Genomic DNA, 27632 nt, shown 5'->3' with positions numbered 1-27632 from the left:
TTTTATAGCTTGTATGTTTGCCGGCCAGTAATAAAACTGAAAGTTAGGTAGAGCCATGCCCCCTTCTGCCTTAGGTCTTTGTAGTGTTGCTCTTTGGATACGTCGATGTTTTAAGTTCCAAATAAATGAGGTTATGGTTGAATCTAATTGCTTAAAAAATGATTTATTGATGTATATTGGAATGTTTTGAAATAAAGAGAAGCTTAGGGAGGATATTATCTTAACAATGTTAATTCTTCCAGCTAGAGTGAGATGGAGGGTTGACCATCTATGCAAGTCTTGCTTAATTTTTTCCATCCAGACGGTGAAATTTTATTGATAAAGAGCTTTATGTTTACTTGTGATATTTACCCCTAGGTATTTAAACTGATCTGCGATGATAAAAGGGAAGGTGTCCAATCTAATATTGTGTGCTTGAGAGTTCACTGGAAAGAGTACACTTTTATTTAAATTAATTCTGAGACCAGAGATCTTTTGAAATTCTGTAAGTGCTGTTAAGACTGTGTGCTCAGTATTTTGTGGGTCTGATATCTACAGCACCATATCATCTGCATAGAGAGAGATTTTCTGTTCCAATCCTTCTCTGATAATCCCCTTTATCTGATAAGCATTTCAACAGTGAACTGCCAGTGGCTCAGTGGCGATTGCAAGTAAGTGGTGACAAGGGGCATCCTTGTCTGGTACCACATTCTAGTTTAAAGTAGTCTGAACAAATGTTAATACAAACTGAAGCTTCTGGATTGGTATACAGTAGTTTGATCCATGCACAAATGTTCGGGCTAAACCCAAATTTCTCTAATGTAGTGAAAAGGTTGTTCCGTTCAATCACATCAAATGCGTTTTCTGCATCCATCGATAACAATATCTCCGGGGTGTTTAACTTCACAGGTGAATATATTGCATTAAACAGGCGCCGAAGATTGGAAGCTAAGTGTCGGCCTTTAATAAATCCAGTTTGATCTTGTGATATTACAGAAGGCAGCACTTTCTCCACCCTTCTAGCTATGATTTTTGAGAGTATCTTAACATCATTATTCAGAAGTGAAATTGGTCTGTACAATGCACATTGTAATAAGTCCTTGTTTTGTTTAGGAAAGACAGTGATTAATGCTTAGCGAAAAGTTTCAGGTAGAATTTGATTGTCTTTAACTTCTGTGAATGTTACTAATAAAAGCGGAGCTAGCTGAGTGGAGAATTTCTTATAAAATTCGACAGGGTAGCCATCTGGGCCTGCTGCATTCCCGCTCTGAAGTGACTTTATTGCATCTAGAAATTCTGATAGCACAAGAGGTTTATCCAATTCCTCTGCAATTAAAGTATCTACTTGTGGTATCTGTAATGTATCCAGACATGCATTACATTGTGTGTTGTCGTCTTTGAACTCAGTAAAATTTAAGGATTTTTAGTAGTCTCTAAATGTGTGCATTATATTTTTATGGTCAATGATTTTATCTCTGCTTGTGTTGGTGATTGCTGGGATTGTATTGCGAACTTCTTGCTTGTGGATTTGTTGATCTAAATAGAAAGTAAATTTAGCGTGCCAAGGTAATTGGAGACGATCAAAGCTGTTAAGGATGGCCACTGGAAAGACCTTTTCACTCTCACACTGTGGGGCCAGAGGTATACAGAACCCAAATTAGGGTTCGGGTTTCTCATTATTAACAGGAACATAAAATGAAGCACATGGCCATTGAATTCCACTGGCCAGCATTGGCAGTAGGGTGGGCTGTACTGAGAGCTCAGGGCCTTTGTGATAGGATGCCAACTGTTCTTTATTGTTGGTACGTGAAGTTCCATTAAGTGGACTAACCTCCAGCTTTGAATGTCAGTTAAGTTGGGCCATTGTCGTAGTTGAGAAGTCGCCAGGCCCTTTGACAACTTGTACAAATTTTGTGTGTGTGCGGCACACACTCGTTTCACATTCTCATCTCGGAGTTGTGAATCCATCCGCCAAGTTGGCTGTTTTAGATCATTTCCTCGGCGCACGTTTTAAATGTGTGATGTGTAAGGAAGCTCCTTTTTTTTTTTTTTTTTTTTTTCTTTTCTTCTCTCTTAGGTGCCACTGAATGGTGTGCCAGGGTGAATGACCTGACATTGTACAGTTTAGGTTGTGTCATTGTCACAAGGGGTATTCAGGAATAAAGGTGGCTTTCATTTCTTAGGCAGCTGATTTGTGTTCTGAAAGCCACCCCAGGTGAAGATTCCTCATTGAACTTTGAGGCACACGTTAAATGTGCCAAACCTAATCCCGAATCACAATGTCACCATTTATATCTGAGACGTTACCTGCTGGTGTTTTCTTTTTCAGACAATTGAGGCAAACTGGCGCTGTGGGCGGCATAACTTGCAGCGTATTCAGTGCCGCTCCGAAAACAGCAAAGGCGTGTACTGTCTGCAGTACGATGACGACAAGATCATCAGTGGCCTGCGCGACAATTCTATTAAGGTGGGATAAGGGTTGGCGCTGCCCTCTCTCTGGAGCTCCTCTCCTCTTTTGAGGTGGTCTCCCTGATGTTGCGTTTCTTTGTAGATTTGGGACAAGCAAACACTTGAATGTCTGAAGATACTCACTGGGCATACTGGCTCAGTACTTTGCCTACAGTATGATGAGAGGGTCATCGTGACGGGCTCTTCTGACTCCACTGTGCGGTAAGTTCCTTGAACCCGAGGCCACCCTTGGGATTGTTCAGATGGTGGCTTTGGGTTTTGGGACCTTTTGTGTCAGCAAGTACAGTTTTTTTCGATGAAGGTGTTGCCTTTCTGGAAAAGTGTCGTCTGATTGCTCATGTCAGTAGATGTGCACATAAGGAAGGAGGTCTTCTGAAGGCAAAATGAGGACCACACGGACAAATGCAGGTGTCCTGAAGTAGAGGTGGGCTTAACATTCGGTACCGGGGAGACAATCTCTGCCCTGTGCGAATGGGGTAGGGACAACTGCATTGGGTGCCCCAGAGTACCCTGTGAATGTCCTTATTCAGGACCAACGCAAGGCTACGGTGACGGCTGAGGGTCGATGGGTGGGTGTGACACTGGAGGGTAGATGGGTGTGGGAACACACTGCTTTCCTGCATCATGATACCAGGCAGACCTGCCACTGAAGGTTGAATGATTGGGCAGCACAGACTCCATCCTGATGCCCTCCCAGTGCCAGTCCACAGCAGTCCAAAACAAGTTGCTGGGTGATGACCAGCTGTCCATGTGGTCTCTCATATCTGGCTATAGGTGCATTGATCTGCCCGCCCGTCAGGTGTGATGGCACCATTTCTGTGTGCCTGAGAAGGGTCTCGCTGCAGCCTGCAATACCTCTGGCATAGGTCAGGTAATGCCCACAATGTCCGAGATGCCCCTCCTACAGCCCTCCTCTTCACCATAGTGTGACGGGGCCTTAACGTTAATCGTAGTCTAATGAGATGGGTGATACGTGACTGACGGCGTTTTGGAATGTTGGGTCCTCATCAGTACTGCAGTCTTCCTGTTTGATGGAGTCGGTCCTGCATTACATGTGACTTTGGTCAAACTTCATCACTTGGTGCTACTAATGGCCTTACTGGTGACTTGATGTTCCTGTGTCCGCACTGGGTACTTCTTAAAAAGAGTCTGGGGGCCAGCAGATGAAAGCACTTGGTGATCGGGTGGGCCGGTGACCTTGAGTATTTGTTGTGTTAATACAGTTACGATGCCCGTGTCTCTGCCGTCGCAGAAATTCGAGTGTATGCAGTTTAAGATGACGGGAAGGTATGCAGAGCGGGTCGTCTCACGTGAGGTGGGACGCCTGCCCACCGGAATGTGTAACACAAGTAATGACATTCCAGTTAAGTCGGCAGCTGTGATGCGCTGACAAGAATTCAAAGGGTCACACCACTTCATTACTGGGAAGCGTCCCCAGATGACAGGAACGTGTCACCCTCCTCCTCCTTTTCACAGACTGGTGTGCTGTAGTTGTGCTTCTGGGGTCGGCCGTGTTAAGCAGCCATGGCTGTCCCTGGCCTTGTGAACCTGTGCTTTTGGGCACAACTCTTTTTGGTCACCGAGCATCTTGATAAATCCATTGTTGTCTTTGTTCTCTGCAGCGTTTGGGATGTCAACAGCGGTGAAGTTCTCAATACACTAATCCACCATAACGAAGCTGTTCTGCATCTACGCTTCTGTAACGGGCTGATGGTAACCTGCTCAAAAGATCGTTCAATCGCGGTTTGGGACATGGCCTCTCCTACTGATATCAGCTTGCGACGTGTCCTAGTAGGCCACCGTGCTGCTGTCAACGTGGTGGACTTTGATGACAAATACATTGTTTCTGCATCGGGGGACCGCACAATCAAGGTAATATTTGAACGACCTTCTTGTCAAAGTGAGTGGACGTCCCCAGGTATCTGCTGGTGAGCCGCTCGCTTCACGTGGCTATTAGAAGCTCATGCAATACTTGGGTCCAATTTAAAAGCTTGAATGTGCCCATCTTGTACGTGGCTCTCTAACCTTTCATTGGCCGTCCCTTGGACAGTTTTCCATTGGTTTGTTTTGTCATCAAGATGTTGGAATTCTGTGAACCTGACCATTAGGGGAGGCCCTAATGCAGAAAGCTGTCGTCGTGCTGCCCCTTGTGTCTGATGCTCTTCTGTTGTTCCTACGCAGGTGTGGAGCACAAGCACGTGCGAGTTTGTGCGCACGCTCAATGGCCACAAACGGGGCATCGCCTGCCTGCAGTACAGAGACCGCCTAGTGGTTAGCGGCTCCTCCGACAACACAATCAGGTTAGTGCGCCCCTTCTGCAAGGTTGGTGGTGTGACCACGAGATGGCGTAAGTCAGACGCAGCGATGCCTCTGAGGGAGAGAGAGCCCACAGGCCGTCTCACGTTAAACCAAAGGGGAGAAGATGTTGCCATGTCAGATTTGGGCAGACAGCGTGCCAGTGTTTTACTGTTTCGTCGACGAGAGGATATAAAGGTGACTCCTGTGTCTGCTTTCAGGCTGTGGGACATCGAGTGTGGCGCCTGCCTGCGAGTCCTGGAGGGCCACGAGGAGCTAGTGAGGTGTATCCGCTTCGACAACAAGCGCATTGTCAGCGGGGCCTACGATGGGTAAGTCGGGACCCCTCTGCCTGATGAGTGAGAAGAGGTTTGTCCTACTTGGTCTGTAATAATTGTTTTTTGTTTCTCCCCCCAACCCCTCCTTCTAGTAAAATTAAAGTTTGGGACTTGCAGGCGGCACTGGACCCGAGAGCACCAGCAAGCACCCTGTGTCTGCGGACTCTGGTGGCAAGTATTCCATTTGTGACTGTGCTGTGTGTGTGTTTGGCCAGCAGAGGGGGCTGTCGCACTAAACATTCTCCTCCTAAGAGCAGCGGGATGAGAGAAGCCTGACATCACTCGGCTGCCCCCGTCATCATTCCGGTACTTTCTGGGCTCTTTCATGCATTCACATACTTTGGAATAAGGGCCGAGTTTGATGTAGGGATCGTTACTTCATTTGTGTTTGCTCGGGATTTGAGTGAGAGGGTGAGGTGGTGAAGCTGCGCCCTAATAAAACGCGTGGCGGCACTCACCCACCACTAGCGGCCCCTTTCTTTTGTCCCGCTGCCCAGGCGTTTAGATTGCTTGTTTTCTTGAAGGTGACCAGATGGACCGTGCTTATTTTGAACATCTTCACCAAAGAAGTGAACTCGATTCAAGGACTCCGTGTGCTCCCCCTTGCCGGGCCTTGTGTCCCATCTGGCAGTTAGCTGTTTTGCAGATGGCTGCTGAAGCTCCTGTGTGCTGGCAGTTTGAAATCCTGAAGCAGTGAAGGCTGTTGGCGTGATGGACGGCGAAGGTTTAAAGCCGAGCCAGATGAGTCCCTCCCGGCCCCGGCGGACATTTTGTGTCCCTACATCTGCAGGACGAGCGATTTAGGGTTCAGTTGCTAAACAGGTCGAGTTGGAATGGCATTTCCTAGCCTGTGCTGGAGCCAGTTAAGTCATTGCTGCTGACAGGAACAGGCTCTCGTTTCTCGGTCACCGCTCGGGCCCACAGCTTTGACAGCTGAACGAGTGCCAGACCTTTAGCACAGAAGGAAGGGGGGACGGGCAGGCGGGCGGGCGCTGCTCTAAGAAACGAGCCCCCTCTGGGATGTCTGTGTGCGCAGAGAGCTCCTGGATGTGAGGTGGCGTTGACCCTGCGAGCCGATGTGTGGTACTCGCAGGCCATGCGCTGTGCCTGTGTGTGTGTGTGCGCGATTTCCACATTCATTAATTTGACGGTGTTTGAAGTCTCCGCTGTGGTTTTCAGCCACTCCAAAGACATTACATGCCTGTTGTGGTATGTCTGTCAGCTGCCCCAGCATACCTGATTTATTCTCGCACGCTTCTGGTAAACTCGCTTTATGACCTCGGGGGTCCTGCCCAGGGCACGTCGGGTCGCTCTTATCGATGTGGCGAAGGCCATCTTCTAACGTCTCTTCCTCTCAATACGCAGGAGCACTCGGGCCGCGTCTTCAGGCTCCAGTTTGACGAATTCCAGATCATCAGCAGCTCCCACGATGACACTATCCTGATCTGGGACTTCTTGAATGTCTCGCCCAATATCGCCTCCAACGGACAGAATGAAGGACGCTCGCCCTCCCGCACCTACACCTACATCTCTAGATAACAGACTGCAACCCCCAGCAGGTATGGCCCCCAGCCGATTCTCCCCCCCCCGTCCCGTTTCTCGGCGTGCCCGCTTGAAGGATGTGTGGCCAGATCGATGTAAGACAAATGGCCGCCAAAGGTGGACATCTGCCCTGACGGGTCACACGAGGTTTGTACAGAGAAAGCTGGGGCCCATTGGTGTGTCGAGACGTAGCGGACGTCCGCTTTGCACTTCCTAATCGTTGGGGGGATGGGGGGGTCCGCTGTGCCGCCGGACGGGTGATCTGAGCAGCCAATGTTAACCCGCGGCTTTTGTCTTCCAGGGGGTCGGATCTCTGCGGACGGCGACACTGAAGCTTTGTGTCCTCTCTGCCAATGGAAAAGTCCATTTGTTGGTTTACTTGGGGGCGAGCGGAGACGCACATGCGGGACACGTTCTCCTTTTCCGGCCCCACCTTGTTTGTGTTGTTCTTCAAAGAGAATTGAGCTGCGAACGTTTCAATGTACTCTTCCTTTGCTGCCTCCAGACAACGACGATCCGAAGTGACTGGCATTTGACCCTTGACCCCGCCTCCATGCCTTTGCTTTTTGTGTTGTGCTACCTTGAGAGCCTCAACACAGGATGGGCAGTTGAATAGACAGAATGCCCTTGGCACCCGGCCTGGAAGGACTGGCTCCGAGCCGTGCCGTGGGGGGAGGGTGGTACCCGCTTGCCCATTGTGGTGCTGTGCACTCCTCTTCAAGCTTTAGAATTCCTCGGGGCAGCAAGGTCTGAACATTTCAGTTTTGGGGGCCGCGCAGGCCTCAAGTGACATCTCCAGAGCTTTAAGTCCTCGAGACTCCTCAGATATGCAAGACCTTGCGGCTGTCGGGCCCGGAGGAGCCTCGCCAGTGGGCACCGCGTGCTGCTGCTGCTGCTGCAAGGCCCCGCCATCCCGGTCCCGGACGGAGACCTCCGCTCCTTGCACTTTTTTTTTTTATAAACGGTTTCTTCAGGAGTGCATGTCGGATGATCTGTGAAGAAAATTGGATTTGTCAAGGGGGTCCTCTCTTTTGTTTTTTTTTTTTTTTTTTGTTTGTTTTTTTATTTTATTTTAAATGTACTAATGAGGCGGTGGTCTCATCTCGTAGTTTTACATGAGCTGTAATGTCAGGCCCAGTTTAGCTGTAAACACGTCTTGTCAAAAAATGGTGTTGTATATGGAAATCTTTTTTAAATGTTATTATTTGAAAAGAATAAAAGTACTTGACTGTGTTACAGGTGGGCTGTCAAAGCAGCAGCAGGAGGAGGGTCCCGCGAGGAAGAGGAGGTGCCGTCGTCGTCACGCCAGGTACTAGGGGTTAAGGGGGCCGAACGGGCGTCGCCCTTGACTTTGTGCCCGGTGAGCGAGCGGAGCCCCCGTCGTCTTCAGTTTCGCTCTCTCCCGACGGCCAAAGGCGGCGCAGACGTCTGTTTTGTCTAACTTTGTGTCGGTGCAGCGCCCGATGTGAGCTACACCTCCACGATACCGGCCTAGAGGATCGCCGTTTCACATCATGGCACACGCGCCGGAGGATTGCTGGAAAAATACACATTGCTTAATCCGAGCCCAAATTCCTGGCTTTGCTCGAGTCCAAGGGAAACTTTTTGCAGCAGCAGCTGTTTTGCACAGCTTGGACTCGACAGAGCAGCTGCTAGCGGGGATACCTGGTGCCCTAGCCAGCGGGCATCTGTCACGCCATTGGCTTATGCCAGTGAGTGCCCACCGGGCTGAACTCTGTGCTTGAGGAGACGTTTGGCTTTGCTGAAATCCACCCTTGAAACTTTGGATGGAAGAAAAGCAGAACTATGCGGGTCACTGTAGTGCCCGTCTGCTGCTGGGGTCTTGGCGCCGGACTGGGGTGGTGGCTTCCCTTCTGGTGGCCTTTATTTTAGTTTTCCGTGTTACAAACATCCTTCTTTCTGCAGGCTTGCCCTGGCTGGCCTCAAGCCCACTGGAGACCCTCATGGAGCTCTATAAACAAAGGGCGAGCACTGCAGTGCCCCTTGCCAGGCTCTCGGCTCAGTCAGGCCCACTTGGACCCAAACTATGCTGCCCTTGATATGCCTTTAGATGTCGGTGCCCGCCGTGGTGTTGTCATCGGCGCTTGCTCCAACTGTGTTGGTCCAAATCGGGCATTTAACCCTAACCCTAGGAGAGTGCCACGTTGTTTAGAGAGCACTTAAGTGAGCAGGCCGGGCCCACCGTTACATGTGCTTGGACCACCCAGCTGACCAAGCAGCAAATTGGGCATCCGATAGTTTAACTGACAGTCAGCGGAGATGGACCCCCCCGGGGGGGGGGCAGCTGTATGAATGAGTGTGTCCCTCGCTGCAGTGACAAAGTGTCAGTGTTCACCTTTTCTTACATCGCTGTTTGCCCGATGTCCTCCATGGTGAGCACATTCCTCATCTTCTCTCTCTGCTCTGTGCTGCTTGCCAGAATGCCATTTTGTGGAGGCAGGTGGCAGAGCCATGGCCTGTGCCACACTTTGTCTGTTACAGGACTTGTTTGTCCATTTTTAGGGGACCTTTGCCACTCGATCATTGTTGGCCTCCTCTTGGACAGGATCATGGAAACTTGACCTACGTGACCTCACCATCCCCTAAATGACTGGCACCTTTCAAAAGGGGGACGACAATGCCAGGGGTTTTCAGGTGGTCCACAACCTCCCTGGCAGAGCGGTGGAGATGGACAAGGTGCTATATAAACAGCCCTTGGCGGTCTCTCCCCGCACCGGAGCAGGTGCCAGGCCCGCCATTCCTGCAGTCTTTCCTTGGGTGTGTGCGCTCGCTCTCTCGCCCGCCCGCCTCCATCTGCACAAACACTGGGGCCTCCAGCCTCGCACCTCAGGAATTCCAGATAAAACGGCCTGTCATTTATTTTTCCACTCAAACGCCGAGAGGTGGGAGGGCGGCACAGGAGAGCGGGATTATTGACTTTCTTCCTGCAGTTTTGCTTCAGGAAATTTCATCATGTCTCCTGGGATGAAAAAACTTTTAATTAATGTCAGATTTGTGCCGTTTCGGTTAAGTTGTGGTGCGTGTTTTTGAGCGAGGAGCTCGTCTCGGCCAGGAAGGTCAGGCCAAGGCCAGTGTTGGCAGCCGAGGACCCCGGCGTGAAGAGTGAGCGGCGCTGCCACCTGCCGGTCCGATGTGGGGGACGTCACCGGGGCTCGCGGGCCTTGGCCAGCTTGGCGCGAGAGGAGCAGGGCTCTGGGATAGGGGTGTGGCAGGTCTGGTCTGTGGCGCCGAGCGTTTCGCTGGCCGGTGCCCGTGGTGGTCTTGTGCGCCTGCCCTCGACCCAAGCGTTTCCTCCGTTGGCCGTCTGAGGAGCAGGTGCGGTGCGCCAGTCGCCCTGCTGTGTCTTGCAGTCGCACTAGAGGGCAGCAGAGTCGTACAGAACCATGCAGACACCAGTCTGTTTGTGTCGGGGCTGTGTCATCTGGACCCCCGAAAGTCGGCATCGTCCTTTTACAACTGCCTAGTCTAGTATAGCGCCTTTCGGGCAGTGCCAATGGTGGGAGGATTCCCTGCCGTGTATTTTCTAGTGTTGCTGCCTCTGTGGCGCCCCCGGTGGCTTCCTCCTCCTTTTTCTTCACAGCTCATTGCTGTGCCCAAGCCAGGCCTGGCACTTGTGTGAAGGTCTTCTTCGCCTCTCGTTTGACCCCGATGCCAGTCCAAGCCCAGCCCGCCTTGCAGCCGCTCTTCCCATTCTGTGGGGGCCGCCCGCGTCCGTCTTGTGGGGTTCGCCACACTCAATGGAACATTTCCTCCCAGACAAGACGGTTTACCAACAACCGCTAATTACTGCTTGTGATCGGCACGTTTGCCAAGCGCGGCGCCCTCGCTGATGGCTGCCGCTGGGAGACGCCCGCTTGCTGACCGCACCTGCCCGGGGGCCCTCGGGTCATCATAAAGGCTGGTGCCCCCTCGGCACACGTGCTGCCGCAGGTGCCTCGATGTGATGGATTTCAGTGGCTGCCAGGCCCTGGCCCTCCACGGCTGACTGGCACCAATCAGTGTGTTTGCTTTGCCTCACAGCTGCCAGACTTGCATCCACGTGAAGCCCGACGAGACCGCGCTGCGTGCCACGCTGCTGTCAGGAGCACTTAGCGAAAAACACGGCGATTCAGCGCATCTGAAGTGAATTAGGGCTGGAGGAGTGCCATGCGAGGAGCTGTCGACGGGCACAGACAAGTGCAGGGCGCGACACAGCCGTGTGGCTTTGTGAGGACCCCTTTGGAGAGAAGGTAGGCCAAGTGCTGACCTTGGCACACATGCCACCAGGCTGGGTCTGTGCCACAGGCCCAAAGTAACTGGGCAACATCCAGCATGTGACGATCAGCCCCTGAGACTAGACAGGGCACTTGCCCTCCAATGGGGGCATGCTGGTTTGGGGGTATTTTTTTATGCCACCCATTGTCTAAGCTGTACGTCCACAGCAGTCCTGACGGCCCTGATATGAGTGCCATGTGCCTTCTGGACCCTGGCACCCTTGGTTCACGGCCTTCTGCCTGTACCAGCCGGGCTGACCCTCTGGGATCTTTCACCCAAGTCTGGCCTGATTCCTGGTTGCCCATTTCAAAGGATGTTTGATGCCAGCTTCGCAGGGGTCTGTCTTCCTGTTTATTAGCCATCTCTACTTGTGCCCACCAGGCTATCGCCATGCTGTAGCCTTTTCCTCCTCCTCCACTTGCTGCCCCTGGCAGAATTATGTCTCCTATTTTGGGTTCAGCAGGTGCTGGTAGGCGGCTGCTCCTCTGCCAAGGGCCACGCGGTACCACCGTCGGAGCAATGCAGGGTGGGCTGAGGGGTCTGAGTGTACTTGGTAAAGTGTGGGTGTATCTCTGGCGTTGCCCTTGGCTGCAGTGCCCGCCACTCTTGACAGTGTGGGGGTCGTGGCTTACTGCGTTGTCGGTACCAGTGATGCTGATTTTCCATCCGGTTTATCCCATCAGATGGATGGCTTATGTTATTGTGGCTGCCAGGCATTTGCTGGGTATGGGCACCCTTTTGCTGGCATCCCAGAAATACTCTGAAGTTGGCACTGCTTGTGCCTGGGCTGGAGGTTAGTGAGGAGAGCCCTTTGTTTGCAAGGTGGCACCACAGCGGTCACCAGCCACAGCTTTTCCCATGGTCGTTTGGGCACATTTATGATGGTGTGGATGTGTCCAGTGGGTCACGCCAAGGACCGGCAGCCCGCCAGCCCACTGGAGCTCAGTGACATGAAGCGTCCCATGCCCACCTCAGAACCCTGGTGCTTGTCTTGGTGGTGGGCAGGTGACCTCACTGCCCACCTTCACACACATGCATTCAGCATTGAGGGCATCCAACCCAGGGCATTGTGGGTAACTTGCCTCGGGGGCAATGCCATCTCTGCTTTTGTGTGTGTCATTTGCAGAAGAAGTGGCCTCTGTTTCCTTTTTGTTTTGGGGTTTTGACACAGCGGCGAAGGGGGCCACTTTCGCTTTGTCCTGCCAATTGACCCCTGGCACTGGCCAAGGAGTTGTGGAAAAATGCCATTGGGGTGGCACCACAGGTGTGAGCGAAGTTGGAATTGGTACCTTGTGTACCCAGCCTGGCACCTGTGTCCTCACCTTTACTTCATGCCCTGAGTGGCCGTGGATTACCACATCGCGGTCACTTGCCCTGCTAGGCTGCTCACCCCAAGAATCCCTGTGCCCAGACTGTCACCACTAGCAGCTGGCCTGGTCACCTTCGCTTTTCCTCATTTATGGGAGCCCTCTTCAAGTGTGTTTGCCCCCTGTGGTTGGTGAGCCGGGCTGTGGCAGGGTGATGTGGCCCAAAGTCTCTGCCCCTCGGGCGGGATGCCTGGCACTTCAGTCTTTCTTTTGTTGTTGACCTGTTTGACTCCCAGGATGGCATGAAGTCCACTTCTGTGGATTGTATTTTGTGCCCTTAGTGAGGGTGAAGCTGGTTTCAAAGCCAGTGTGTCCCTGACTTAATTATGGTGGCACCCCTGGGCAGGAGTGGGCATGGTGGTCAAATCTTCACTGAAGCCCCGGTGGTCCCAGCAGAAGGCGCTATATAGAGGTGTGTGTGTTGCGGGTGGTGGCCTCTGTCCCATGTCTCCCCCAAAGTGCCCTGTGGTTTGCCATGTGTTAAATGATATAGCGCCTTACAGCTGGAGGTGGGTACTGGGCTCTCCTGCCCATATTTCTGTTCTTTCACCTGTGCTGGAGCCGTCCCATAGGGGGTGCCACAGCAGCACCCGCTGACGTCAGGACCCCTTTATTAAGAACACTCCTAAGGCCCTCCTAAGTGTAACCAGATGAGACAAATTGGCGCTCACAGGACGTCCCGCGCGCCTCACATGTTTTCCCAGCACTAAGTCCTGGAGGATTGGGGGCCGATCCGCACAACATGGCAGGCTCTTAACTCGGATTACCTCCGCTGGACCCACACGCCGCTCTCGGCCAGACTGGCACAGCTTGTGGGGCGGTGCCCTCTGTCAATTTGGCTTCTCTACGGCCGTCCTTGGGCACATTGCGGGGCTCCTTGGGGGTCTGGTTCAAGATAAGGTGCTGTGGTGCCACCACAATTCTCTGGCTGTAGCCTTGATGGTGTTGCCCACTGGCCACCTCTCTGCCATGGTGACCTGGCCATCTAGCTTAGCAGACCCTCCTGCGTGTTAATGCCAGGCGGCAGTGCCTGCAAAGGCCTCAGCTAAGCAGTGGACGTTGATGGAGAGCTGAAGCCTGGTGGGCAGCGTCTTGCTGTGTCAAGAGGCCGATGGTGGCACCTTGCAGCCTTGGGCTAGCACTAGTGGCAGGAAGTGAAGGACTGGTTGACCTTTGCCCTGCCAGAACGGGGTCAGCAGCAGTCCATCTGGCATTATTTGGGGGGGAGGGGCAGGACCTGTGGGCAGTGCCAGCCCAGTGGGACAGCCCGTTGGCTGTGGTCTGTGAAAGGCGCTATACGCGGCGCTCGACGTGCTTTGAAAGCGGATCTCTGTGCCCGCCTGCCTGCCTGCCCGCCCCAGTTGACATGTGCAGCGGTGCTCATGGCCAGATGAGGTGACAAAACAAACTGCCAATCATCTGGAGAACAGCCTGGCAAAGGAATGTGCCTAAAAGGATCCAGCTGCTCGGGGGCCGCCTCTCGGAGGCCCGTTGCCATGCCAACCTTGCCACAAAACTACATTTTAATTACGCTATGTAACGGCGCTGTCTAATGCCACAGACTTTTCAATTAATAACCGAGTGTTTGATGGTGGGCAGCGTCCAGGGCACCTTCACCTCTGGGGGTCCTCATCCAGGTGTACTGATGCCATGGCTATGCCCTCAACCGCACTTGCCGCTGGATAGCGCCTTTCAACATGAGCACTCACCAGCCCCTGCCACCTAGATGATGATGGAGGACTGCAGCCAGAGCTTTGGGCTCACTGACCTGGGGTGGCACCACCCCTGGGTACTGTCCTAGGAGGGAGGGCGAATGATGGATACAAGTGAGAGATGGGTGAATGGTGCGACCTCAAGGGGGGGGTGCTGTGCCAAAACTGAATGTGGATGAAAGGCGCTATATTGTCCAGGTGCCATTTGGTTTTTGAGCCCCTGCCACTCACTCACTCCTTCAGTGCATCAGCAGTCAGTCAGGAGAGCACAGCTTGGCATCTGGAGCAGGAAAGTGACACCACCGTAGCAGCGTCCATGGAATGTCAGACTTGCCTCATGGGTGGTGCCCGTGTCAATGCCCAGCAGTGCTCCAGAGTTACTGGGGGGGGGGGGGGGGGTGATGGGCATACTAGTGTGTGCCTTTGGACGTTTGGGAATAAAAGATTACAGGAGTGCCACCTGCCAGCAGTCATCACGAAGGAAAATTACTGGAGGGTGGGTACCACAACATGGCTGATGGGCCTTCATGTGGCATTTGTGTGACGGTCTGTCCAACTCCAGCCCTGCTGCCCATCTCGGTGAGGGCAGTACGTGAGCATGTCATGGCCACCAGCTGCTCACAGTGACATGCCAAAGTACCAATGGCCAGCTGGGGTCTTCTGCCTTGTGTGTGCCCTCTTGGCAAGCCCCTCCCTGCTGTGCTGTGATGGTGCCACCCTGTTGGTGGCTCAGTGTTTGAAACTCCTTCCTAGGCACACGGCTTGTGCCACCCTGGAGCTCAGATTGGGGGGTGGGCAGGTGCCATCGAGCATTTTTCACACTTGGCAAGCAGTACCAGCACCCCCCCCCGCTAACTGTCACCATGCAGGGGCTGTGTGCCCTCCGTCGCGTCATTTAGTGTGAAAGGCGCTATAGAGGCTGACTGATGAAGTGTTGGCTCGTTTCCATGTTATTTGTGTCTGAAAGGCTCTACTCAGTGAAGGGTGGGCTGTTGATCTAGGTGCCACTCACAAAGGCTTGAACCCGGGCATGGGTCGTTTTAGCTCTTCGCTCGTCCAGTTGCATTGTGAAAGGCGCTATATCCACTAAAGGCCCCTTGACCTGTGCCAAGCCCTTCCCTTTATGCCAGGTGCCCGCTGTACGTCATCACATCTATGCGGTGTCATCTCCATGGTGGTCTCATTCCAACTTCAGACCACAGGTCTGCCCCCGGCTGCCACACCCCTCGTTCTGGCACTTGCGTGCCCTACCTGCCCTCAGGTGGGTGCCCTTTGCTCAGTCTTGTGTTTGTTCATGGCGCTCTTCAGTTCGGTCATGCCAGCCTTTAAACCCGAGAGCCGAACTGACTGAGGGGTCTAAGCCATCCCCTCGCTGTGTGGCTTGGAAGGGACAAGAGGTCAGTCATTCACTGGGCACCAATCACAAGAGATCATGGGAGCCATGTGATTGGGAGGGCAGGACTGCAGGCGGCCAACCAAATGCCACAGTGCTGTGGCACCCGCCCTGGCTGTCAGTGGGCATCCCAAAAGTGAGTGGGGTAAATTCATGTCCAACACTTTGAGCTCGTGGTGCCCCCAATGCTCACTGGGGGGGGTCTTCCGTGCACTGGCATGGCGGGCTCACGTGTGTGAAAGTCCCACGTCTCGACGGCACTTGTTGTCGTGGGAACTCGGATCCCACGCCCATTCCCCCCACCTCCATTTACTCCGAGCCGCATTCACGTAAAGAGGGGGTCCCGGGTGGTGGGGTCCCTCTCGGCCAGGCTCTCCCCTCCCTAAACCCTCGTGCCAAGCCGTCAGACGTGCTTTGAACTGAAGGCCTTTTTCCAGCCAATGGGCGCTCTTGGATTCGGAACGCCGCGCGCTTCTTTCCAAGCTCATAAACGGGGGTCTTCGCCACAACAAAAGGCCCAGCCTGAGTCTGAATAAACAAAGCCAGCCGGCTGAGTCGAGCCCAGTGCACTTGTTAGGTTTTTTCCATGGATTCAGCGGCGTCTGGATCGGATTAGCGGGGCCGCGCAGCGCGCCGCCGGCAGGAGGGGACCCCAAGAAGTGGCCTCGCGGAGGCGAGTCGTGGACGGGGACACCGGTGGGCTCGCCTCCCCCCCCCCAACTCTCTGAACCTCTGCTGAGCCCGCTGGATGTACAAAGCGCCGCCTGATCCCGTCAGCGCCGCGTGCCAACAGCTGGCTTTTGCTCGGCAGATGTTGCCTAATTGGTTCTTCTTAACAAACAGCTGTCGGCAAACACGGAAAGCCTGGGAGCGCAGAACTGTTGTGGCACGAGAAGCCGACGGCACCGAGACCCCCGATGCTGCCCCCCGGGGCAAAACTACCTTTGTCGGACTCGGCCGCCCACCCGGAGTGCACGCTGGGTCAGATGGGGGCCACCTGCCGCGCACTCGCCATTTTCTGTGTGAACGTGCCCGCGGGCTGAAGGAGGGTGTGCAGGTCGCGTGTAGGCATGCGGGAGTGTCACCTGAGAGCCCACGCGCTGTCCTCGTTGTGCCCACTCTCCTGTACACACACACACACACACACACGTCCTTCCTGGCCTCACCCCGGTGCCCTCTTTGCTGACTCCCTCGGCTTCTTCGCCCACTCGGGGTCAGCGCCTGCCACAGCACACAGTGTCACACAAGCAGGCAGGTCCGGATCACATTTGGGTCCCTTCCAGTGTCCTTCCGTGTCTGTGCCATCCCTCCACCGATGTATGGTGAGACAATCGCTCATTGGGCACGCCCGGGCAGAGGGCCCTCTGGCCACTCTTTTGGGTGCCGTCTCCAGCGATGCCCCGGCGCATCTGTCCTCTGTCACCCGGCCCTCGTCAGGCCCATCAGGGTAGAAGATGAAACGTTTCAAGCCGTGGCGTTTTCATCTGCTGCCAGGAGTGGCGTGGCGCCAAGGCCGGGTTGACAGCCAGATGAATGGGACTCGGCGATCCCATGAAAACTCTCAGAAATGTGAGCTGGCACGGACCCCACTCCTACGGGACCCCTCATGTGTTGGGCATATGGACTGCCACATGAAACGAGCCGCTGCCCGCGCGGGTGGGGGGCGCAGGCCGGCACAAACACCCCGGACAGGCGTTTGCTTTTGAGCGAGTCGAGCGCTGCCAGTTAACTTCTGAGAAAAGACACGAGAAGAACTGGTGGCACTCGGCTGGTGAGGCTGAAAGGCACTGGCCTGAATGTGGGTACCAGGTGGCAAAAATGAAGCGCCCATTAGACCATGGCTTCAGGCACACTTGCCAATGATTGGGTGGTCATTTGTGTTCACAGAGCTGATGCCCCCCCCCCCACATCAGTCCACCTGTGTGGCAGGCATATAGCGCCTTCCCTGTCTGGGTAACCGTCTGGTGCCCTTCACATCTGCCCATCCTGTCTAGCACCTTTCACGTGCCCCTCTTGGCTGGACCCTTTTTATTGCCCCTTCCTGCAGTTTTTGCCCCCTGGTGTGCCAGTCAGTTGAGCCTTTTTATTGTTTTTGCCCCCTGGCACCATCTCCTTTTACTTCATTAACAACACCCAGGTACGCAGTCAGGTGCCCTTCTGTCACACAGCTGATGTCCTTGTCCTCTGCATGCCACCCCCACTCTGCTGTAGACGATGGCCTCCATGGGACACAGAGTGGGTGGTCAGTGAAGGGTCCAGCTGTCCCCCGTGTCCCATGCTAGAGCCACCCTGACGGTCAAGCGGCCACCACCACAGATGCAGTCGTGTCAGGGTCAAGTGAGCACGGTGACCACCCACTTAATGGATGACGAGATACTTCCATTTTGAGAGACCATCATAAATGGCGGGCCAGTGTGAGTGCCCTGCAATGGACTGGCACCTGTTCGACTGGCCGGAAGGGGCACCAAGCAGCTTCAGCAGATGGGCAGCTGGAGTGGCAGACTGACCGGTGGGACCAGAAATACAAGAGGAGGCTTCAAATTCAGGAAGGAGACGTCGGGGTGGACAGTTGGCGAGGTAATGGGGGGCACCTGGGTGTTGTCAGTGGGATGTTTGGCTCATCAGAGCTCAGTGCAGAACCCTCAAGGTGACCACCGCTAGAGTGGGACGAAGTGACAGCCTGGTGAATACTGCCAACCTCGGGGGGGGGGGGGGGTATTTGGGTTGGTGGGCGGACGTCCTTTAAGTTCCTGGGTGCTGCCTTGAGTGGTGGATGGCCATCTGATTAGGGTGGCACATGTCAGGATCTGCCCAGGTCTCTTGTGTCCCTCCTCCCCCTCTATTCATCCTGGCACTGCTACTTGACATGTCTGTTGCCTGACCAGTGTCCACGCTCGGATGCCACGAACAAAGCCCCTCGGAGCTCCTGCTGTGTGGCGTGAAGTGTACATCGTGCCAACTGCCTCTCGTGAGAAGGGCTGAAGTGGCAGTTCAGAGTGGCCCACCAGCCACATGGGGGAGGGACAATTTAGGAGACGTGACCAGGAGCTGGAGATGCCCCCCTCCACTGTTGACAGCTTTTCTGGGCCCAGGGCCAACTTGGCATCACCCAGTCTGGAGAACCAGCCCCCTCTGAGTGATCTTGGGCTGAACCGGTGGAAGCTGCCACCTTGAACTCTGGCTGCAGTGCCCATCCAACACCCTGGGGTGAGGGGCTTGTCTGCTCACAAGTGCAGTCAGATGACCGATTTAGTGCCTAGCGGATGCCCAGTTTTTGCTCCCCTTTGGAGTCCTTCCTCGACTTTCTGCCACTTGGTGCCCACCAGGATGGGCTCAGCCTTTGGGTTTTGAGGCAAGAAAGGTGAAGAAAGGAGGTGGCTGATTGGTGACAAATCCTAAAACTGGCACAGGTGTCCAAACATTGTGGCCAGTCTCCTCTGTAAACCAGGCTTGGGTCAGTGGGCACATCTGCTGTGGACCGGGCAGTGCCTACTGTGGCTCTCTCATTTAGAGTGGACATATCCTGCCAGATTGTCCATCCACTGGACATGTCGGTGACATGTCTGCCACCCTTCCGGCCCCCAGCTCTCTGCCACTGCCAGCGAAAACTTGTCAGGGCGCCGGGCACTTGTTGCCCAAGCCGAGTGCATTACACCACCACTTCTGTGACTGGAGCGGGCACCTAAAGAGCACTCCCTGCCCATGCCCACCCTGTGTCACTTACTCTCTACACTTGCGTGCCTGGATTGAGTGTGTGTGTGTGTGCCCAGCGTGTGCCCGCCATGCGAGGACGGCCTCTGCTTTTGATTTGGCACTCGCCTCTGCTCTTCGTCTTCGTCATCTTCTTCTCTGCCTCCTGGTGTTAATTTCTCCGTGAGCGAGTGCCAGGCCGACTTGAAACAGCTGCGTTCTCAGAGAAGCTCCTAAGGAGTTTCAGATGTTCCCGATGTGCCCGCCTCATTACTGAGAGATGACAGCATGAATGCCGATGGCCCCCCCAACGCGCCTGTCACATGCGTGGGGGGCCGAGAGTGGGATCTCGCCGTCCGAGGTGGCACCACAAACGGGACGGGGCCGGTGTGACGCTGCAGCGTGCAGGTGGTCTCGGCTCACAAGGCCACTGGCCGCGCCGCCCGCCAAGGCAGCTGCAGCGCATGTGTCGCGTGACGGCCGGCGGTGGGCCTCGCGGGCAGATGCCGTTTTAGGGGCCTCGTCTTGCCTGTCAGATTCCCTTTGAAGACGGCGCCGCGTTCCCAGAAAGGCGCGCGGCTAGGCGAGACCCTGCGGTGTTCCTGTGCCCCCCGCTGCGTCCCGTCGGGGCTCATGTGACTCCCCTCGCCCGTTTCCACGGCCGAGACCCTCCTTCTCTCCTCCAGCTCTCTCTTCCTTGCAGGCCCCCCGTGGGTTTCTGTCCCTGACCCACCCGCTGCTACCCGACTCCTCGATCTCCAGGTCCCCCCATTCTTGGCGGTCGGACCCCCCGTTCTGCTGCAGCCGCTTCTTGGCTTTGTGGTCTCCACACCTTCCCTTCTCGGACCCCCAGCTCTGTCTCTTACACCAACTTTCCTTTCAGTCCCCCTACCCGACTTCTCGGACCCCCTAGTCGACTCCTCTGACTGGTCGGAGTGACCCCGGGGTCCGCGCCCAGCCTCTAAAACGAGGCGCCGCAGGAAGTCTTGTGAAATCGGAGCCCGCCGTTCGCCTAGCAACCGTCGTCAAGCGGGCGGCCCTGATTGCTTCAATGCGTTCCCAGCAGCCCCTTCAGGTTGGTGTTTTGGACTTTTTATTATTAATGAGGCAGTAATAAGTGAAGGGTCTGCAATACACAGAGAAGGAAGAAATAAATAGTTGCCTTGTACGTGCCAAGGTGTCCGGCCCTCCCGGGCCCGCTGGCATCTCGTGTAGCAGCTTTCCTGTCGGCTTTGCTCGGGGGTCGCCCACCTCGGACCCCGTCTGTCAGGAACGAAGGAAAACAAAGAAACAAACCAACCAACCCAAGTCTCGACTGTCCGGTCCGGCGTCCTCCCGGGGGCGCCGTTGTCCAAATGTTCCGTCCTCGGTGCCCAGCCGCGCCTTGGGAGCGGTCCGCCAGGGGCGCTGGCGTGCGTATCAGTACAGGTGTGACCACGGGGCGCCCCCCTACCTGGGGCTGGTGGGCCGAATGCGCTTAGTCCGCTTGTTGACGGTGGTGTAGCGGAAAGGTCTCTGGGGGTCGGGGGGCACGCCCTTGGGGTAGCGTTTCATGAAGTGCACGTCCTGCTGGTTCTCCTGCGTCCGCGGGCCTTTGCGCGGGCGCCCCTTCTTGGTGAAGCCCACGTACCAGCCCGAGTACTTGGCCGAGATGAGTGCCGTGTAGTTGTTCTCCAGGAGCTTCTCCACAAAGACGCACTCCTTGCTTTTGTCATTGAGCTGCGGAGAGAAGACACAGCAGGTCAGCATCCCCGTCGCTGCCACCTTAGCGGGCACGTGACGGGTGCCATATCACCCAAAGACCACCCTCCCTCCTCTCGGCTTGTGTGTCCTGCCAATAACAGCTTGTCTGGATGCCAACGTCTAGGCCACACTCAGAGCTGGGTACACACTGTACAAGACAGGGCACGATGCCCGCGGCCGGGGGGGGGTGGGGGGTGTTGTTCTTAAACTTACTGTAGGTGCTCAGCATTCACACTTAGCCCGCTTGTCATTCGGGACCACCATCTGCTGACATTTAAGCAGTCGACGGGCCCCCGTGCCCGCAGCGGGGAGCTGCTCTGCTCACATTTAGGTGCCCGTCGGCCCCACAGAGTCGCAACCGGGTAACCTGCTGCCCAGGCCTCTCATGCTGGCGACCTGAAAGCACCTTGCCCAGGCCCACTGGTGCGTGGCATCAGTTTTCACCTGACTTATGCTTTGCATGACCAGTCACATGGTACCTGGTGGCACCCTGACGATGAGGAACTGACTGGCATGAAACGCAATGCTGAGGTTTCTTCATTCGGCACAGAACCCGACGACTTTACTCTTTTCTGCACACTGCGCCACTGTGCCAATGCAACAGTCGAAGCTGTCCGTCAAAATCTGCAGCGCCTGCCCTGACCTTTGCCCTCACCACACTTCACTTGATCCCTGACTGGCATATCGCCACTTCTCTGGCACAAGCCCATCTAAGTCTCACCAATCAATATATCAACTTGCTTATGGTGCCCATCGCCTGCCACCTTATCAGTGCTGCCCAGGCTCTGCCTCCTCCTTCACGTCTCCTGCTGCACAGTCTGCCCGTATCCGTTGGTCCCCCTCTGTACCATGCTGCACGGTGCCCAGTCTTTGAGGACTCCACTATGGTTTGCGGTGCCCAAGCTCTTCCTACTCCAACCGTGCCTCATGGTGCCCACTCTTTTGCAATGCCCGCTCTCTGTGGCTCTGTCCCAGTGACTGGTGCCCTTACCTTGCCCACCAGCTTGCCCCTCCGGTTCATACACAGGTAGAATTCGGTCTCCTTGCCCTTGATTCGCACTTGACTCCCAAAAGTGTCCGTTTCCACAACGAGCTGGGCTTGTGAAGAGAGAAGGGGGGGGAGAGAGAGCGAGATTAGGGGGCACAAGACGGGCATGCTGACCACCGGGTGACCAGGGGGGGGCACGAATCAAGCCACCCCCATCCAGATGAGCACCCAGGAGTCCCACACGGCATCTGGGCACGGGCAGCGCGGGCCGAGTCACCAGAGGTCAAGCGTGGCGTGATCAATACGCTCGGCCACACCCTCAGCCCAGAGGCGAGCGCACAGAAATCAATGGCGCCCATCGATCGGCTCTCTCCCTCCGAGGTGGGGGCAGGGCGCTGCTCACACCAGCCGCCAACTGACTTACCATATTTATCGCCGTCCTCGCCGCGGGCGCTGATCCGCCTGCCCAGCACCTGCACGTGCTTCCCGCTGGTGCGGCTGTACAGCTGGTAGACGCGCAGCTGCTTCCTGCTCATGTCGTCCCGCGCCCGGGTCTGGTTCTCCACGTGAATTCGGAAGTCCACACTCTCCTCTGCAAAGATCTGCTGCAACGAGAGAAGACGAGACGCCCGGGTCAGTGGCAGAGCAGCGGGTGGCGAGAGCGGGCAGGAGGAGATTAGGCCTCGGCACTAGGCCAACCGGAGGCTCAGTGTGCCCTGCGGCCCATCTTTGGGAGGTGCCCGTGCCTATATGTCTTGGCTTGGCAGTTGACCCCTGATCATTTTGTGCCAGGCCATGCTCAAACTCCACGTCATCCCACTACCCAGCAAGCAGAGCACTGACCCTTGTTGAGCACCAGCAATCTGGCACTGCCAGGCGAGCTGTGATCAGTCCATCCTGATCACACGTGGCCTACTGCAAGGGCCCGGCAGCTGTGCCAGGCATACCCAGGAGTTTCTCCCCTCAGTCACAGAGCACTGACTGGGGATTGTCCTTGTGTGCCATACCATCCATGATGCCTGATGCCACCACACATACCCTACCTCTAACCCTCCATCCACTCGTTGTGCAGGCTCAGGCCCTGGACTGCACCCTACCAGTGCCCATGCCCGCTCCTGATCCAAAAATACAGGCAAGTAGCCCACCTCAGAATTGTCAATAGAAGACCAAAACCATGCAGCCAGCGATGGCTCACCCAGAACACGACAGCATGCTTTGCCAACCTGTCCTTGTCCCAGCAGTAGTGTGCCCACAGCCACTCCTCATACTGTCCCATCAAACCTGAGAGTGCCAATTAAAGCCAGGGACAATGGGCCAGTCAGGGCTCAAGGCGAAATGGCCGAAAATGTGGAGAACTGGACCCACAGCCAGGTGAAGCTCCTCATCACCTTGGCCATGGGCACATCGATAATGGCCTGCATGCCAAGAGAGGCCCTGATGCGGCCCGCCATGCACGCACAGCACAAGCACATCGCTGGGTTCAAGCAGAGACGTGCAGCAGGACACTTGGCACCACCGCAGTTCCAATTCCAGTCACCCAGCAGGTGGCAGCGCCACCTCACGGCCCAGAGACCAGGCTTCCACTTCTGGCTGGGATGCTCCTGCTCTCCCGGGGACGGAGCCCCTCGCATCCCACCCAGGGTGGGCTCCTACCCTCCCTGCAGCCCTCGACCCCAGGCGGGCTAAGGATGTGGCTGCTTACCTGGAGTGGCGCAAACAGCATCAGCAGGGTCTGCACGCACCTGAGGAAGGTAACAAAAGAGGCAAGTTACACGCGAGCCATGCCAGCGTGCCACAGGAGTGGGCATGTGTCAAGCTGTCAGCCCGCAGATTTAAAGCAGAGGCCCGCGCGGTCCCCGGCAATAAAGAGCTGGCGACGGCATCCCCTCACCCCCCCCCCCCGTGCCAACACCCCCCTACCCCCCCCCCCCCCCCAAAACAAAACAGCACACACAGCCGTCCTCCCTTGAAAGGTGTAAATCACTCGGCGGTGGGCTCGGCCAGCTCCTCCAGCCTATCGCATATTTTCCTTTGGCACCGGCCCTGGGATTTCTTAATCGGCACCGCTGGAGAGCTGAGGGGTGACGCGGGGCTCAAAAGCGCGGCGACTGCGCCATCTGTCAGCCGCACACACGCACGCGCCCTCGCGCCCCTCCGGGTGTCCGGCGGCCGAACCCCGACCGGGAAATGCGAGCCCCCACCCCACCCCGTGTCTCGGCACATCCCAGTTTGTGTTGGCGCACCGATTCGCCTCTTTAAAAGAAAGCCCAGTTCTTACAGCCAAGTCAGCGTAGCCAGGAATGACCGCATAGCTGCGCCGATCCGAAGCGCCTCGCGAGCACAGGTCCGGTCCACTTCACTTCGCTGGAGTTGTGCTGCCGAGCCGATGCACTTTCACATAACTTTGAAGCACTTTGGTCCAGGGTGCAGCGGCGAGCCTCCCGGCTAGTGTTCCCGTGTCCCGTGTCCAACGAGAGCTCATCGGCCCGGTCCAGTCCGGGCAGCGGCTGATGCCTGCCGGCTCTTCCACGCGCTGACCTCTCCCCCGGAGCAGCCACAGGAGGAGGAGCGGAGGTGGGGGGGGGGGTGATGCTCGGGGGCTCTGCCGGCAGGAAAGGTCACTTGGAAAGGATTGCTCCCTAGGGTCGCTCAGTGCGCTGCTTCGGGGTCATTGCTGAGACGTCGTCTTTCATATATGTCCCGTGCACTCGACGGCGGTCATCTGTCCGACAAGGGCAGAGGACATAAGCTCACCCGCAGCTGGACAGCCTTCTTCCCACCAGGGAGCGCCCGCAGCAGACGCCTTGGATCGCCGTGCGCTGGAGAGGAGGTGCCCGATTCCGGCCAGCAGGTGCCACGAGAAAACAAGCAGGGAGAACAAACCAATCCCAAGTTTAGCCAGGAAACGAGGCGGGGGGGCCGGAGTGGGGGGGGTGAATGATGGACAAAGAAAAGGAAAAAAAAAAAAAAGGATCAGGCTGCTTGCGATCTGCCGTCACCCCGCTCGGCTGCGTGTGGAGCTCTCGAGGCGAGCTGCCGTCTACGGGCGCTCCGGTCAGTCAGTCTCAGCAACAGGCACGGCGGAGGTGAAAAAACATGCGTGTGCAGCGCCCCCCTGCCGCAGCGTGCGTCAAGTGCAGGCTTCTGCAGTGTGCCGCACGGGAGAACGGGCTCTCCGCAGGGTGCACGTGTCACCCCGGCCGGGGAAGGATCGGGCTGGGCAGGACGCACGAAATCGTCCTTGTGGCCGGAGTTGTCCGATTCCGTCCAGGGACAAAAGATTCCTGCTGGCTCTTCAGTTGCCGAGGTCTTAGCCCGTCGGTCCGATCAGCAGGTGCCTCTCAAGTCTCGAGCGGCGCGGCTCTCCCCAGACTGGGCGCGAGTTTCTCAGTCGCAAGGTGCAGGTCACTGTGCCAGCGGGCAGGTGTCGGTCCGCCTAAAGCTAGAGCGGCAAAGTGCTGTCGTCCAAGTTTGTCGGCGACCCCGAGGGCGTGCAGATGCCCGGGGGTGTTGCGCTGTTCCCCGCACGGTGCAGATCTCCGTGCAGCACGTCAGCGGAGCTCCGCAGGCACTGCGCCCTTACAGCGGCCAGCCCGACAGCCCCCTCCTCCGGCACAGGAAGCGCAAGCCGCAGCTCCCACTCCCTTCAAATTGTTCTCGGAGCATTCTTGGGCTGAGGAGGAAAAAAAAAAAGAAGAAGAAAAAGAAAAATGAAAAAAAAAAAAAAAAAGCCAGCGAGCGAGCGCGGGAGACGGGAGGGAGCGGGCGGAGGGCGGCGGCGGGCGGGCGGGGGGGACAAATCCAAAATCAACAGAGCACCGCGGCAGGCGGCCAGGCGGATGTGCACCGGCCGGGCATCGCAGCGCCCGCGTCTCCCACTTGCCCGGAGTGGCCGTTAAAGTCGAGCTGTGAACGCGCCTAACAGCAAACGTCCACGTGAGATCGCTGGAGTCCGGCGTCCGAATCTGTCACTTACGGACGCTTGCGGTAGGGGGCGCCCTTTACTCCACAGTCCCTGCGCCCAAGGGTGGCACGCAGCTGCCTGCTGGTCCTTGTTGGTGCCCCGTGAACGGCTGGGCCATCCTGTCACCTCTCAAGGACACACGCGACTCTAAACTGGGGCTCTGTGGACCCTGAGTTGGACTGGCACCCTGTCCAGGCTTGGTTCTTTCTGTGCCCCTCCACACAGAGGTTATGTTGTAATTCTTGACGTGATGTGCCAGTTTGGTGCCACGTGTGACCTCCCCTTCTTTGCCAGGCACTGGCGGACTCAAGACAGTAAAAATTGTCCAATAAGACGCAGCAGTTGGGGTGGACGACCAGCCGGTCTTGGAGGTTTGCCAGAGTTCAGTTTTGAGGAGGACCTGGCGCGAGGTCCCCACATGAGAGTAAAGTGCCCGTCAGTCCCTGCAGTGTCCTTTTCTTATCGTGGTGCCTGTCGCCTTACACAGCCTAACCATTTCAGCCCCCTTTCTACCCCCAGCGGCAGTGGACTTTAAATGCCAAGGCTGCCAGTCCAATCCTCGTCTGTACCTCATGGTATACCTTTGTAACTGTGAAGAGGGAGGGGGCTCTATGAGAGTGTACCACTTCACATGGCATCTGCAGTTGAGAAGGAGGACACGATGGGCACCTCTTTTTAACTTGGGCACCGGACTTCAGAGGCATGGGTTCAATCCCAGGTGAGTCCGTGGGACTGTCCTCCTCACCACCCGCTTCCCTGTGGCATATCAGACATGCTAAGCCAGCACATGCTGTGCCACAGCTGCCACTCAGCATTTCCCGTGTGCCAGTGTTCAAGCTGACCACACAGACTGGCACTGTGTATGAGGCGAAATAACTGGTAATGAGAAGGGCATGGAAAATGGCCAAAGGGAGAAGAGGCAGGAAGGAGAAGAAGAAGAAGAAGAATGGAGCAAAACTTGACCACTGCTGACCACACGGGGTATCCGAGTGAGTCCACTGGCACTCTCGCTGGCCATCCAGGTCCACATCTGGGCACGTGCTGAGCTCCGTATCCACTGCGCCTGGTAAGGCTGAGGCTTTGTCATCTCACAGCTGCTGTGACAGAATTACACCTCAGACTAAACGGAGAGCTCTAGCTGCCACCTACTGGACACGACATGCCACTGCGCTGCCTTGCTTCAGGCTCCAATCAGAGCAGGCTGATGGAAGCGGAGGGCCCTGTGCGACACGGGGGCCACACCTCGCCAAGGTCCATCCTGGGACCCCGGTCCTGGCCTTGTGTCCTCTTCTCATCATTCCTGTCGTCACATTTTGTTCCACAGCTCCTCATTCTCTCCGGCATCTCAAATGACATTCAGGTGCAGGTGACATTTGTGTCCTGCAGAAGCTGCACGGCCACACAGGGAGGACCGAAGGGCATGTGGCCAGTGTGCCCAGGAGGCTGATAAATATAAAAAGTGCCACCCGGAAGGCCGACTCCTTTAGTGTATACAGCGCCTTGAAAGGAGACTAATGGTGTCTGTCAGATCACTCCTCCCCCACACTAGGCTAAGATATGGTCAGTGATACCCGCCTGGCACTTGCCACCTGGCACTCGCCACCTGGCACTGCGTTTAAATCAGTATGCTGCTGCTGGAGTCTGTGAAATTCACCTTGGGGATTAATAAAGCATCTATCTATCTATCTATCTATCTATCTATCTATCTATCTATCTATCTATCTATCTATCTATCTATCTATCTATCTATCATGCCTTTCACTCTATCTATCTATCTATCTATCTATCTATCTATCTATCTATCTATCTATCTATCTATCTATCTATCTATCTATCTGTTGTGCCTTTCACTCTATCTATCTATCTGTCTATCTATC

The 27632-nt window shown here is 55.7% G+C and overlaps 2 protein-coding genes and 1 long non-coding RNA gene across 6 annotated transcripts in view; 1 reads left to right on the top strand and 2 right to left on the bottom strand.

Annotated features, from left to right (window-relative positions):
- The window catches only part of LOC114660486 (F-box and WD repeat domain-containing 11-B), a 30872-nt gene extending 23017 nt beyond the window's left edge, over positions 1–7855 (top strand). For all 3 annotated transcript variants that reach the window (XM_028813209.2, XM_028813207.2, XM_028813211.2), the window contains 8 exons: positions 2309–2446; positions 2531–2649; positions 4071–4320; positions 4630–4748; positions 4965–5075; positions 5174–5252; positions 6447–6640; positions 6925–7855. In XM_028813209.2, coding sequence (XP_028669042.1) covers positions 2309–2446; positions 2531–2649; positions 4071–4320; positions 4630–4748; positions 4965–5075; positions 5174–5252; positions 6447–6620 — 990 coding nt within the window. In that variant the 3' untranslated portion in view covers positions 6621–6640; positions 6925–7855. The remainder of the gene's footprint in view (positions 1–2308; positions 2447–2530; positions 2650–4070; positions 4321–4629; positions 4749–4964; positions 5076–5173; positions 5253–6446; positions 6641–6924) is intronic.
- A 12245-nt stretch (positions 7856–20100) lies between these two features.
- On the bottom strand, positions 20101–24617 carry fgf18a (fibroblast growth factor 18a). 2 transcript variants are annotated; one of them, XM_028813206.2, is made up of 5 exons: positions 24070–24617; positions 23494–23533; positions 22216–22393; positions 21795–21901; positions 20101–20779 (listed from the first exon to the last, which is right to left on the bottom strand). In XM_028813206.2, the coding sequence occupies exons 1-5, from the start codon at positions 24099–24101 to the stop codon at positions 20510–20512; spliced, it is 627 nt and encodes a 208-aa protein (XP_028669039.1). In that variant the 5' UTR covers positions 24102–24617; the 3' UTR covers positions 20101–20509. The 2 variants fall into 2 exon arrangements, with proteins under 2 accessions (XP_028669039.1, XP_028669038.1); XM_028813205.2 differs by having other exon boundaries at positions 22216–22396; positions 24070–24616.
- Positions 24618–25718: 1101 nt separating this feature from the next.
- On the bottom strand, positions 25719–26026 carry LOC127529659 (uncharacterized). Its single transcript, XR_007936278.1, has 3 exons — positions 25902–26026; positions 25826–25864; positions 25719–25795 (listed from the first exon to the last, which is right to left on the bottom strand). It is a non-coding gene; the product is annotated as an uncharacterized LOC127529659 (long non-coding RNA).
- Positions 26027–27632: the final 1606 nt, after the last annotated feature.

The sequence above is a fragment of the Erpetoichthys calabaricus genome, chromosome 11 (assembly GCF_900747795.2).
Source record: "Erpetoichthys calabaricus chromosome 11, fErpCal1.3, whole genome shotgun sequence".
Lineage (NCBI taxonomy): Eukaryota > Metazoa > Chordata > Cladistia > Polypteriformes > Polypteridae > Erpetoichthys > Erpetoichthys calabaricus.
The sequence above is the reverse complement of the archived record's forward strand: the minus strand, read 5'-3'. Positions and strand labels throughout refer to the sequence as shown.